The sequence below is a fragment of the Somniosus microcephalus genome, chromosome 18 (assembly GCF_052327205.1).
Source record: "Somniosus microcephalus isolate GS21.2 chromosome 18, FLI_Smic_1.0, whole genome shotgun sequence".
Taxonomy (NCBI): domain Eukaryota; kingdom Metazoa; phylum Chordata; class Chondrichthyes; order Squaliformes; family Somniosidae; genus Somniosus; species Somniosus microcephalus.
Genome location: NC_141004.1, coordinates 54,758,993 through 54,772,455, shown reverse-complemented (window position 1 = coordinate 54,772,455; position 13,463 = coordinate 54,758,993). Strand labels below are relative to the sequence as shown.

General features: G+C 42.1%; 1 protein-coding gene across 7 annotated transcripts in view; it reads left to right on the top strand.

Annotated features, from left to right (window-relative positions):
- The window catches only part of LOC147105278 (tetraspanin-18B-like), a 191,855-nt gene extending 179,523 nt beyond the window's left edge, over positions 1–12,332 (top strand). For 6 of the 7 annotated variants that reach the window (XM_086011465.1, XM_086011463.1, XM_086011464.1 and 3 more), the window contains 5 exons: positions 2,037–2,111; positions 2,205–2,303; positions 5,359–5,538; positions 7,503–7,586; positions 9,157–12,332. In XM_086011465.1, coding sequence (XP_085867591.1) covers positions 2,037–2,111; positions 2,205–2,303; positions 5,359–5,538; positions 7,503–7,586; positions 9,157–9,204 — 486 coding nt within the window. In that variant the 3' untranslated portion in view covers positions 9,205–12,332. The remainder of the gene's footprint in view (positions 1–2,036; positions 2,112–2,204; positions 2,304–5,358; positions 5,539–7,502; positions 7,587–9,156) is intronic. The other variant, XM_086011466.1, reaches the window with a different exon arrangement.
- Positions 12,333–13,463: the final 1,131 nt, after the last annotated feature.

Genomic DNA, 13,463 nt, shown 5'->3' with positions numbered 1-13,463 from the left:
CCCTATAAAAATATTGACATGCTCCCAGTCACCCTTATAAAATATTGACACAATCCAAGGGACCCCCCAGTAAATATTGCCACACTCCCAGTGATCCCTGTAAAATATTGACACATTCCAAGGTACTCCCTGTAAAGTATTGACAAGCTCCCAAGGAGTTAGACTTGGCTCAGTTGGTAACACTGTTGCTTCCTGGGCAGAAGGTTGTGGGTTCAAGTCCCACTCCAGAGACTTGAGCACATAATCTAGGCTGACATTTCACTGGCTGTTAGAGGTGACATCTTTTGGATGAGACATTGAACTGAGGCACCATCTGCCCTCTCAGGTGGATGTAAAAGATCCCATGATGCTGTTTGCAGAAGAGCAGGGGAGTTCTCCCCAGTGTCCTAACCAATATTTATACCTCAAACAACATCACTAAAACAGATCATTTGGCCTTCGTCACATTGCTGTTTGCAAATTGTCTGCCATGTTTCCTACATTACAATTGTCTGCCATGTTTCCTACATTACAATTGTCTGCCATGTTTCCTACATTACAATTGTCTGCCATGTTTCCTACATTACAATTGTCTGCCATGTTTCCTACATTACAATTGTCTGCCATGTTTCCTACATTACAATTGTCTGCCATGTTTCCTACATTACAATTGTCTGCCATGTTTCCTACATTACAATTGTCTGCCATGTTTCCTACATTACCACAGTGAATACTCTTCAAAAGTAGTTAATTGACTGTAAAGCGCTTTGTTGCATCCTGAGGTCATGAAAGATGCTATATAAAGACAATTGTTTTTGTTTTTCTGTAAATAATAACAGACTCTCCGAGACCTTCTGTAACCAATGGTTTAAAGAATTGTGTCACATTAGTTTCCAGAATTCCATTAGTCCTGCCATCTTTTTGTGAGATTTCCCAGGCTAGAAGTATTTTTAAAGCACCTGGTATCATAACTCCAAAGTGGAAACTCCCTGACGTTTCTTTATCAATGTGTCGATATAACTAGGATCATTTTTCCTCTGAACTTTTGTGCTTATTTTAACAAATTACAAATATGTCATCCCCACATTCTTTGCTACATAATCACTGTGCTGAAATGAAGACCCATTGTAACTTTTCCTATTCTTAATTCATTCATTCCCACTACCTCAAAAATGTGGAACTCCTTCCCCTCCAGTCTGCCCTTCTTTCAATAATCAACAAGCTTTTTAAACAAAGTTTAGCCACCTCTTCTTCATATTCTTCGTCTTCTACTCCTCTCTTCTTTGGTGCTGTCCTGGACAGTGGCTCTTGATCCTTTATCCAAGGTCCAATATTATCACAAAATGAATTTGACTGAATAGCAAACCTGAGTAATTTGAAAATAAGGAGCTAATGCAGTTATGTATTTGAGGGCTTGCCGTTACAAAGCCGAAATGTGGAGCTTGTTGCTGAGAGTATCAGTGTCCTAGGCTGTGAGCAGCCCCTGCTGGTGATTCCAGCTCATCCATACTACATTTGGCATCTCTTATGCCGTATTCCATCCTGTAGTGTGGCAATTTTATTTTAAAAAGAGGATCACTTCCTTGAGTTTTCTAAAACCCACCGAACTCGAGCCAAATCGTACATGTTTGAATAAAAAGTGAATTTTGTGTGCTGCATCCACAATTCGATAATGTTCACAAATTTGATTTAAGTCCTCCCCTAAATAAATCGGTAATCGTGACAAGATAACTGCTAGTCAGTTTACAACTGAATTTCTCCAACCCGATTCAAACAGCTTCAGAATCACACAGGCTGACAGCCTCGTGAAAATCAAAGGCCAGGCGCCTGTGTAAGGCAAAATACCCAGAAACTAGAAGTAGTGCATTGGGTTCAATATCTCTGGTTTGAAGCGTCAGAGTTTAGATTTCTGGTGTCCGTGAAATCGCAATTGCACTTGTTTATGTACATTTATGACTTTGCTCTAAATGGCAAACAGTGGAATTCTTCCCCACATAGCGACTCAAGCAGATAGCTTAAGGCGTAAGGATTCATTGATTGTGTCCTGTTCATTGCAGTTTTTGCTGCTGATTCTGATCATTTTCATCCTGGAGTTAGTTGCAGCTGTCCTTGCATTAGTCTTCAGAAAACAGGTAAGTACAATGGCCAAAAAAAAAACTGTTACTTTTCAGCTATTTGTTAGTAATTACAGTGTACTAAATACGAACACTGTCATTTATATTCAGATAAGAAAGGATTATTTCTTAAAGGAATTGCAGATGAAGTATAAAGGAGACAATTCTACAGATGCCCTTTCAAAGACGTGGAACACCATCATGATAGGCGTAAGTTTTTTTTAAAATTCTCTCCTTCCGCCCAACCCCCGAAGGCGCTGATTTATGCTGCTTATAGTTCCACAGGTGTTATCTGCCAACTTATGCCTCACCCAAGTGAGAGTCGACAGGCAGCTTGGCCGTGTGATGCATCACAAGTGAGAGTCGACAGGTAGCTTGGCCGTGTGATGCATCACAAGTGAGAGTCGACAGGCAGCTTGGCTGTGTGATGCATCACAAGTGAGAGTCGACAGGCAGCTTGGCCGTGTGATGCATCAGGAACAAGGTAGATGAATTAGCTGTGGAAATAGAGGTTAATAATTATGATCTAATTGGGATTACGGAAACATGGTTGCAGGGTGAGCAGGGCTGGGAGCTTAACATACAGGGGTATTCAGTATTTAGGAAGGATCGACAAAAAAGAAAGGGAGGAGGGGTAGCATTGCTAGTAAAAAAGGGGATAAATGCAATTGAAAGGAAGGATATTAACTCAGTTAATACAGAATCTATATGGGTGGAGCTAAGAAATAGCGAGGGGCGAAAAACATTAATAGGAGTGGTATATAGGCCTCCAAATAGTAAAATAGAGGTTAGGGAGGGCATCACGAGGGAAATTAGAGAAGCGTGCAATAAGAGCACAGCTGTCATCATAGGTGACTTTAACTTACATATAGATTGGACTAGCCTAATCAGTAAAAATAATGAGGAGGAGGAATTCCTTGAGTGTTTAAGGGATGGTTATCTGGATCAATATGTCGAGGAACCAACTCGGGAACAGGCTATATTGGACTGGGTACTGTGCAATGAGAAGGGACTAATCAGTAATCTTGTTGTACGGGGACCCTTGGGTCAGAGCGATCATAACATGATCGATTTCTCACTCGAAATGGAGAGCGAAGAAATTGACTCAGAGACTAAGGTCCTGAATTTAAACAAGGGGAATTATGATGCCATGAGACGGGAACTGAGTAGGTCTGATTGGACAACGTTCCTGGGAGGACTGGAGGTAGATAAACAATGGCAAACATTTAAAGATAGAATGACAAAATTGCAAAAATTGTTTATACCAATCTGGCATAAAAGGAAATCTAAAAAGGTGACTCAACCGTGGATAACAGGGGAAATTAGAGACAGCATAAAATCCAAAGATAGGGCGTATAAAATAGCCAAAAAAAGCGCCAGAGCGGAAGATTGGGAACAGTTTAAGATAGAGCAAAGGAGGGCAAAGGGCATAATCAAGAGGGGCAAAATAGCTTACGAAAACAAGCTGGCGGAAAATATAAAAACTAACTCCAAAAGCTTTTATAAGTATATCAAAAGGAAAAGACTGGTGAAAACCAAAGTTGGTCCATTGCAGTCAGATACGGGGGAATATATAATGGGAAATAAGGAAATGGCAGATCAACTAAATGCATACTTTGGGTCAGTCTTTACGAAGGAAGACACAAAAAACCTCCCTGGGATATCGGGAAAAATAGGGACATTGGCAAAGGAGGAACTGACGCAAATCAATATCTCTAAGGATATGGTGTTAAGGAAGCTAAAGGGATTGAAGGTGGACAAATCCCCAGGGCCTGATAACATGCATCCTAGGGTACTGAAGGAGGTGGCCCTAGAGATAGCGGATGCACTAAGGATGATTTTTCAGAATTCATTAGACTCGGGAACAGTGCCCATGGATTGGAGGGTAGCTAACGTTACCCCACTATTCAAAAAGGGGGGTAGGGAAAAAGCAGGTAATTACAGACCTGTAAGCCTTACATCAGTTGTGGGCAAAATGCTGGAGTCCATCATTAAGGATGAAATAGCGGAGCACTTAGCAAATGGGGACAGGATAGGACAGAGTCAACATGGATTTACAAAGGGTAAATCGTGCTTGACTAATCTATTGGAATTTTTTGAGGGAGTAACTGGTAGTTAGAAGATTGAGAGGGGACCTCATAGAAGTGTATAAAATTCTGACAGGTCTAGACAGACTGGATGCAGAAGGAATGTTTCCCTTGGCGGGTGAGAACAGAACTAGAGGACATAATTTAAGGATAAGGGCTAAACCATTTAGGACAGAGATGAGGGGGAATTTCTTCACTCAGAGAGTGGTGAACCTGTGGAACTCATTGCCACAGAGGGCAGTGTACGCCAGCTCATTAAATATATTTAAGAGGGAATTAGATATATTTCTACGGGCAAAAGGGGTTAAGGGTTACGGAGAGAAGGCGGGGACGGGATACTGAATTAAAGGATCAGCCATGATCTCATTGAATGGCGGAGCAGGCACGAAGGGCCGAATGGCCTACTCCTGCTCCTATCTTCTATGTATCTATGTATGTAAGTGAGAGTCGACAGGCAGCTTGGCCGTGTGATGCATCACAAGTGAGAGTCGACAGGCAGCTTGGCCATGTGATGCATCACAAGTGAGAGTCGACAGGCAGCTTGGCCGTGTGATGCTTCACAAGTGAGAGTCGACAGGCAGCTTAGCCGTGTGATGCATCACAAGTGAGTTTGATTCCATCCTCACTTGACACCCACACCCGTGCTCCTAAATGGGGTCACAGGTTAGTGCTTTGGAGCAAGAACCAGTCCCTCTTCCCTAACACGGGGGCAGTGGTGCCGGTTGTAGCACACTGACTGCTGCCTTGGGCAAAAGCAAGTAACTCAGTAGTGCCTTGGATTGAGTCTGGATGGTCTTGACCTGTTGGCTCGCCCATGTTGATAGTCACAGGGTACACAGCCTCGGGTACCTTACTGTGAGATTGGTATTTTATGGCTTATTTACATTGCAGAACCTCTTCCATTGGATTCAGTGTTATTATCCAGTAATCCCTTGCTGAAAAGCGCATGTGTGTGGCTGTCGTGTGATGGTAGAATTGGACCCTGCTTGTGGTGCAATGCATGACCGCACAGAGAAACAGGCCATTCAGCCCATCAAGTTCTGTGTCTGTGTTTTTCTCCACGTGATCCATCCGGTCTAATCCCACTCTCCTACTCCCTTCCCGTACCCTTTAATATTCTTTTCATTATGAAGTAGAATTTGTATCAAAGACATAAAGTTGGTGACTTGCCATTTCAGTTTTCTTGCTGTGGTGTAAACGGGCCTCGGGATTTTGGACAGAATTCCACTTTTCACGAGCTTTTCCCCAATATGCTGCTCCCTGAAACATGTTGTAAGAGGAACAGCACAATCCTTGGGGTGGTCTTCCTAGACAAGAACAGATGTTTACAGGGAGACGTTGGCTACATAAACAACAAGGTAAATGGAATATCTACAAACCCTATTGGTTGGATTGTTATAAATCACACTGTAGCTCCATCCAGTGAAATTTCAGGATTTATTTGATGCATTTATCTATTAAATCATAAGGAAAGAAAGACTTGCATTTATATAGCACCCTTCCTGACCACCGGACGTTCCAAAGCACTTTACAGCCAGTTAAGTATACTTTTTTGAAGTGTAGTCACTATTGTTGTAATATAGGAAACGCAGCAGCCAATTTGCGCACAGCAAGCTCCCACAAACAGCAATGTGATATTGACCAGAGAATCTGTTTTTGTGATGCTGTTTGAGGGATAAATATTGGCCAGGACACCGGGGAGAACTCCCCTGCTCTTCTTCGAAATAGCACCATGGGATGTTTTACATCCACCTGAGAGAGCAGACAGGGCCTCTGTTTAACGTCTCATCCGAAAGACGGCACCTCCAACAGTGCAGCACTCCCTCAGCACTGCACTGGAGTGTCAGCCTGGATGTTTGTGCTCAAGTCTCTGGAGTGGGACTTGAACCCACAACCGACTGACTCAGAGGTGAGGGTGCTACCAACTGAGCACAGCTGACACTAAACCATGTAAACATGATTACATTTCTAATGGGGTACAGTAAGGTAGCAGCGATCTATGATGGTTATGGAACCAAGGCAGGTAAAAGGTATTGAGATACAGATCAACCATGATCTAATTGAATGGTGGAATAAGCTTGAGGGGCTGAATGGCCTACTCCTCTTCCTATGTTCCTTCCTATGAGATTTGATGCTGGGTTCATAGACACATACAGCACAGGAGGCCATTTGGCCCATCCTGCCTGTGTCGACTCTTTGAAAGAGCTATCCAATTAGTCCCACTCCTCTGCTTTTTTCCCATTACCCTGCAAATTTTTCCTTTTCAAGTATATATCCAATATCCTTTTGAAAGTTATTATTGAATCTGCCTCAACCGCCCTTTCAGGCAGTGCATTCCAGATCATCACAACTCGCTGCGGGAAAAAAATTCTCCTCATCGCCCCCTTTTGCCAATTATCTTAAATTTATGTCCTCTGGTTACCGACCCTCTTGCCAGTGGAAACAATTTATCCCTATCTGCTCTATCAAAACCCTTCATAAGGGTTGTATGAAAGAATCTACCTTTGGTCTATATTACAATTGCCAGCATAATACCTTGGGGTCCATTTTCATGGGAGCCCACTGCCTGCCCGATGAACTTCCTCGGAGACACGAACCACTTTCACGGTTAGGCCTCATTTTAATAATTCTCCTAATTAATGCTCCTTCCAGGCCCCACAAAAATCATTAAATAAACTTACCTTTTAATGAATGCGGTTTTAAGGCCCACTAGACTGCTCTACATAGAGTTGCAATGAGTGGAGCTTGAGCAGCACACATGCGCCCATTGGAACTCCAGAATGGTATCGAGCGCTTATGTACGTCATAAGACCCCAATCTGCATAGATTAATGAGGCCCCTTCCCGCCTGTTTCTGGCAGGAGCCTTGGCCGCCTATTTCTCAGCCTGGACAAAATTGGTAGGCGTTGCACCCGATTTTCAGGCACAAAACGGGCGCAAAGCATACCAATTTCTATCCCAATAAGTTACCCTTCTGAAGTGGATTGACTGTGGTTGTGGACAAATACATGAGAAGAGAAACAGCAGAGGAACAGTAATGAATAGAAGTGGAAGCACATAGATGTTTGCAGGTAGAGACAGGAAGAAAGGGAATTTTACCCGCGGTTGCTTGATTACATGAGCAGATCTCATGGTGAATTGGGGGCTATGCTGTTAGAGCTATTGGGGCGTTATCAACAAAGTGTCATGGGAAAGTGTCACAGGAAGTAAGTGTGACATATACAGGAAGTGCATGCGCTATACAAGACTTTCACCTAATTACAGATTATAGCACAGTGTTGAATCTTCATAGGTGAGGTATTCATTAATTTTTATTGTTTCAGGGATGTTTCTCAATGATTGCGGAGAATTTTCGGAATTACGTCCATCTGGTTGGAGCGTTCAGTATAATAGTGCTTTTAATTGAGGTAAGGCCACTTTTATGCAGGTATAAAAATCTTGAAAGGCTGCACAGAATAAAAGTTCAGTGCTTGTAGTGAAACTGTAAGCACGCTTTTTACAACTACGTTTACAAATGGCAAGTGAGGAAATCCTCCCTCAAGGTGTTCTTGAGCATATAAGGAAGTTTCCCATTGCTCACTAAACATGTAAACTGCTATATGAGAAAGTCTGCACATGGACGGGCAGGAGAGTGCTAGTTTGAGTCAGGCAGTATAAATGGGGCACTGTCTGACTGGGAGCCTTAAGGCACTTACCAGTCTGAGGCCCGTAGCCAAATTATAAATGAACCAAAAGACCATCTCTGGTCATCTGGGTTGTTTTGTCACGACTGTCATATCGAACAACGATGTTAAAAAAAAAAGCAATTGTGCAAAGGGGAAGGAATGTCCAGGAGAGTCATTTCTGCTCAAAGTAATTTCCTCCCAATTCTGTCTGACCAAATATGGTCTTAGTCCTAGGTACATATTACGCGACAGAAAATCGTGCTTTTGCAGATACCAGAGAAGGTGGCTGCTGTTTGTGAAACCACAACAAGAGTTTGTAGCTTCAGGAGAAGATGGGAGAACAGTTGATTTATGTAACTACCAAATTGGTAGCTCAAAGCATTAACTAGAAAAGTGCCCGAGACTCAAACTGCTGTGCCTGTGTTGGGTGAGTATTTCCAGTTCCCTGCAGTAGACCAAGCAATTGCCTTCCGCTATCTAAAGAGGATTCAAATAAAACCTGTCTGCCCTGCGTTTGTGACTTTTCCTGCTGGCAGTTCACCTTTCAAGCAGGGGCAGGACAAGCACATGGAGGTGGATCTTGACTTTGGCCGATAGTGTAAAGCGGGCGATGTTGGATCCGTTATACACCTCTCCGCATTGATGGAAGGGAAAATCGGGAGAGATATGTAACGGGCAGCTGATCCGATAGCGCCCGCTTTACACTATCGCCCAGAATCAAAATACCCCATGGTTAGAGAAAAATGGAGGGAAAGGAGTAGAAATAAATTCAAATATAATAATCTCTGGGAAATTTAATGTCATGAATTCATTTTTAGAAAAGCATAATTACATCCGATTGCGTTACTCTGCTCCAATTAGATCCTGTGATGTGGATGCTTTGCCCCATTTTCTTCCTTTCCTCTTTACTTTCTGTTATGCACCACACACTGTACATCCCCTTTCACCCTGGGAAGCAATGTGTGGGAAAAGTTCAATAACTCAGACAGGTCAGGAACTAGAGGTCAAAGATTTAAGGTAATTGGCAAAAGAACCAGAGGGGAGATGAAGTGATTTTTTTTACACAGCGAGTTATGTTCTGGAATGCACTGCCTGAAAGGTTGGTGGTAGCAGACTCGATAGTAATTTTCAAAAGGGAACTGAATAAATACTTGAAAATTTGTAGGGGAGTGGGATTAATTGGAGAGCTCTTTCAAAGAGCTGGCACAGGCATGATGGGCCGAATGACCTCCTTCTGTGCTGTATCATTCTATGATTCTATGAACTCAGCGCAAACTACATAGAGCAAAATCTGTTTTCTTTTCCTTTGCAGCTTGGTGCTATGGCTCTTGCTATCTTCGTGTACCGGACCTATAACTAGTATTGACCATCGTCAGGAGGAAGGGACAACGCCCCAGTCAGTGTTGAACAAACAAAGAAACAGACTGCAAGAAACACCCTGCTTTTGCTAGACAATGACTGGGTGGATGTGCGTAGCCCGCAGTGATTTACTGACACTATATTCAAATAACGGCTGAAATCGGATTTGAGAAGGAAAGAAGCAAACCTTCACAAAGAAAAACGCACACAAGATAAAACCGAACCATTTTTATATTTCTGTCCACACATTTATAATCTTTGTTTTAATCCTGTTAAGAATGTGCCACTTAACTTTTTAACAGTGTTATTGCCCCTTATTAAATGGTTGTGTGGTGGTGGGGTACTAATGTAATGTGGAGCTAATTATATTACAGTGTAATAGATAAGGATTGTGATATGAATATTCATATTTCTTCTGTTTGAATATTTGTATTATCTCATTGTATTTTTGACCTTAAACCTGATAGTCTGTAACAAAACATCTTTTTTAAGCTGCCCTTTTAATTTATTATCCCCCATACTTTGTAACTTATACCTCCCCTCTCTCCCCCTCCCCAAACAGACGACCAGCTCCCAGCCTTGTGTTTTTCTGAGGTGGTTGTGAGAAGGACAGGAGTGATATGGGTCAACTTGTTCACTTCAGTCCCTGTGCCCCCCGCCCCTCCTCCACCTCACGGTGGGAATTCAACTTGGCAACCTCCCCACGCAAACTTGCCTGCTGGGATTGGAGACTTGCCATTCAAAGAATCCCATCAGACAGCCCGTGCTCCATCACTCCGCGGGGCAGTGCATTAACATGGCAGCAACAGCCCTAGTTTATGTTTCCTGCTGCCACTGTGGGAGCTGTGTTGTTCCCCACTGAGATTTCCTCTCAGTGCTAACGGAGAGAAATATTCTATTATTTAGTCACGCACTGGTTGTAGTCCATTGCCTTGGTTTGCACACACATGAAAACGAGCTTTTGTGCCTAGTATGTAAAAGCAGCAGCAGAGGGCAACACACATTTTTTACACATTTTAAAATTTATTTATTATGCTATGCAAGTGGAATCCTGTTCCCAAGGCTGGAGAGCCCTCTGAGCATTTAAAAACAGCTAAAAAATTCAGACCTGGGCATAATGATGTAAGCATTCCTCTGGTCACTATGGGCAACGCCATCAGAAATGGATTTGTGAGGAATTCCTTGTTATAATTAATTCTAGTGAAATCATAAATGTTCTTTTAGAATTCTTACCCCAGTATTTTCTTATGACGTGCAGCAGAGCACGGGCACTTGGGTACCTGATACCAGGGTTATCAATTGGATTTTTAAAAACTTACAGAGCATACTGGATGATTGTATAGTGCATCTTTTCTCTTATAGCAACTTGCCTATAACTGAAATTAAACTAGTGGGCCTATAGTATCCCTATTCTGACTTACTGCCCTTTTTAAATATAGACATCACTCCAGTCCATTGGAACTATTGGAGCTGTTAAATATATAATATATATAATATAATACAAGCCCCCATTTTTTTCTAGTACCTTCGGTAGCATAGTGGTTATGTTACTGGACTAATAATCCAGAGGCCTGGACGAATGATCCGGAGACATGAGTTTAAATCCCACCTCGGCAGCTGTGGAATTTAAATTCAGTTAATTCAATTAATCTGGAATAAAAAGCTAGTGTCAGTAATGGTGACCATGAAACTACCGGATTGCCGTAAAAACCCATCTGGTTCACTAATGTCCTTTAGGGAAGGAAATCTGCCGTCCTTACTCGGTCTGACCGATATGTGACTCCAGACCCACAGCAATGTGGTTGACTCTTAACTGCCCTCTGAAATGGCCTAGCAAGCCACTCAGTTGTACCAAACCGCTACAAAGAACAGCGGTTCAAGAAGGCGGCTCACCGCCACCTTCTCAAGGGCAATTAGGGATGGGCAATAAATGCTGGCCTTGCTGGTGACACCCACATCCCATGAACGAATAAATTAAAATTAAAATGACACTGTTTGGGCCAGTAGCCCGGTCTGCTTTATGAGCCCTTATTCTTGCCAGAACTATTTCTACATCCACTGCTACATATTAAATTTTAGCATCATCTTTATGTAACAACACTGGCTCAGCATCATTTTCAGTCGTGGAGACTGATGCAAAGTAACCATTTATAACCTCAGCCATAACTTGGGACTCGACCCAAATCTACTCTGCAGATTCTTGCCGTGGCCCATGGCCTTGCTATCAATCCCACACTTATCCACTAACTTTATTTCCATTGATCTTTTGGCCAATCTGATAACATATTCAACTGAATAAGAATCGCATCCTTATTCATTTGAGAGTTGCACCTGGTAAAATATTTCTGCTTTAGTTTAATTAGTTCTGGACATCACCATTTAGCCATCTTTATTTTCCATCGGTGCTACAATTATATCTGTAAAATTCTCCAGCCCACCTTACTCGGGGTAACTCCCAAACTGTTACTTCAAACTAAATTGTGAGAGTAGGATAAGTGGATATAGGTTAGAACTAGTAAAAGGCAAATTTTGGACTGATGTCTGGAAGTACTTCACACAAAGAGTAATCAACCTATATTGAATGGACAGTGAGGTAAAGAAATCTTTTCTGTCTAAGATTTAACAGGCTATTGGCTTCTGTAATGGTACATAAGGGAGTACAACTAGCTGCACTCACATAAATCATGTGCCAGCTTAATTTGACACATTTGGCAAAGGTAAAAGCCAAGCCATTCAATTCAAATACAAACATCTTGTGTGACTTGTTTAACTATATTTCTGATTAACAGCTCCTTTTAATATTCAGCTATTTAATTCACTGGAACCCTGTTACATGTTTTGAAGGTATTTATCAACCTGTCTTTTTCAAATCAGTAAGTCTGGAAGCTTCGAAGAGAATTAGTCAGGCCAGATAGTTTCCATAGATGGTGAGAAAATGAAAGGAACTATTATATAAGGAAATTACTTCTATCATAGTTTCACACAGCAATTGCAAACTATTATATTTTACTATACAGGTGCTAACTAAGTTTAACAACAATTGTAAAAATATATATTGCATTATTGCTACCATACATACCTTGTATTACTGTTTAATAAATCTGGTAAGCAGATAAAGTTTAAGTTAAATTATAGTGCAGTATTATTCTGCAGCCTTCGGAAGGCATAAAAGCTTTCATGATGGCACAGGATAGAATTAGGAGCTGAAGTAATCTGTAATGGTCCTCTGTTACTACAAATACATGTTACAAAACGAGAACTGGTCATTCGGCCCAATCAATCCATGTCTGCATTTAGCTTCCATGAGAGCAAATAGTCCCAATCACATTTACCCACCCTGTTCCCACATCCCTTTAACCCTTCAACCGTGGTTCAGTTGGTAGCACTCTTGGCTATCTGAGTCAGAAGGTTGTGGGTTCAAGTCCTACTCCAGAGACTTGAGCACAAAATACAGTCCTGAGGGAGTGCTGCCCTGTTGAAGGTGCCGTCTTTCGGATGAGACGTTAAACCGAGGCCCCATCAGCTCTCTCAGGTGGACGTAAAAGATGCCACAGCACTATTTCGAAGAAGAGCAGGGGAGTTCTCCCCAGTGTCCTGGCCAATATTTATATCTCAACCGCCATCACTAAAACAGATTATCTGGTCATTATCACATTGCTGCTTGTGGGAGCTTGCTGTGCGCAAATTGGCTGCCGCGTTTCCTACGTTACAACAGTGACTACACTTCAAAAGTACTTCATTGGCTGTAAAGCGCTTTGAGATGTCTTGTGTTCATGAAAGGCGCTATATAAATGCAAGTCTTTCTTTCCTTCTTCATTCACCTGTTCATTCTAATCTTGAATGTTCTCTGGCCAGGGAATATGGAGCTCTGTGTGTGCACCTAAATGCTGATTAAACTGTAATGTTACCAGTGAGCCAGCATTTTGCTAACATTAGGCAGGTTCACAAGTTCCTGGGCCTGGTTATACTACAGTTGGCGTGGAGCTAAAGCCTTGCAGTACGGCCTAAACTCGATTTGGGTGACTTCAAGCACAACTGCTTTGGATCAACATGAAATGTGTAGTACAATTGGCCTAAAAAGTAATGATCCCTCAGTTTATTAGTACCTATACTTATTGAAGCAGTCCATTCTCACTGTGACAGCTTCAGTAAATATTGCAGCTTCAAGCCCAATAACTCATGTACCAGGCGTTGGATTTGGTGAAAGTAGATCTTTGTGTTTGTGCTCAGGGCTATCAGAGCAGGGAATTGTTAGGAGTG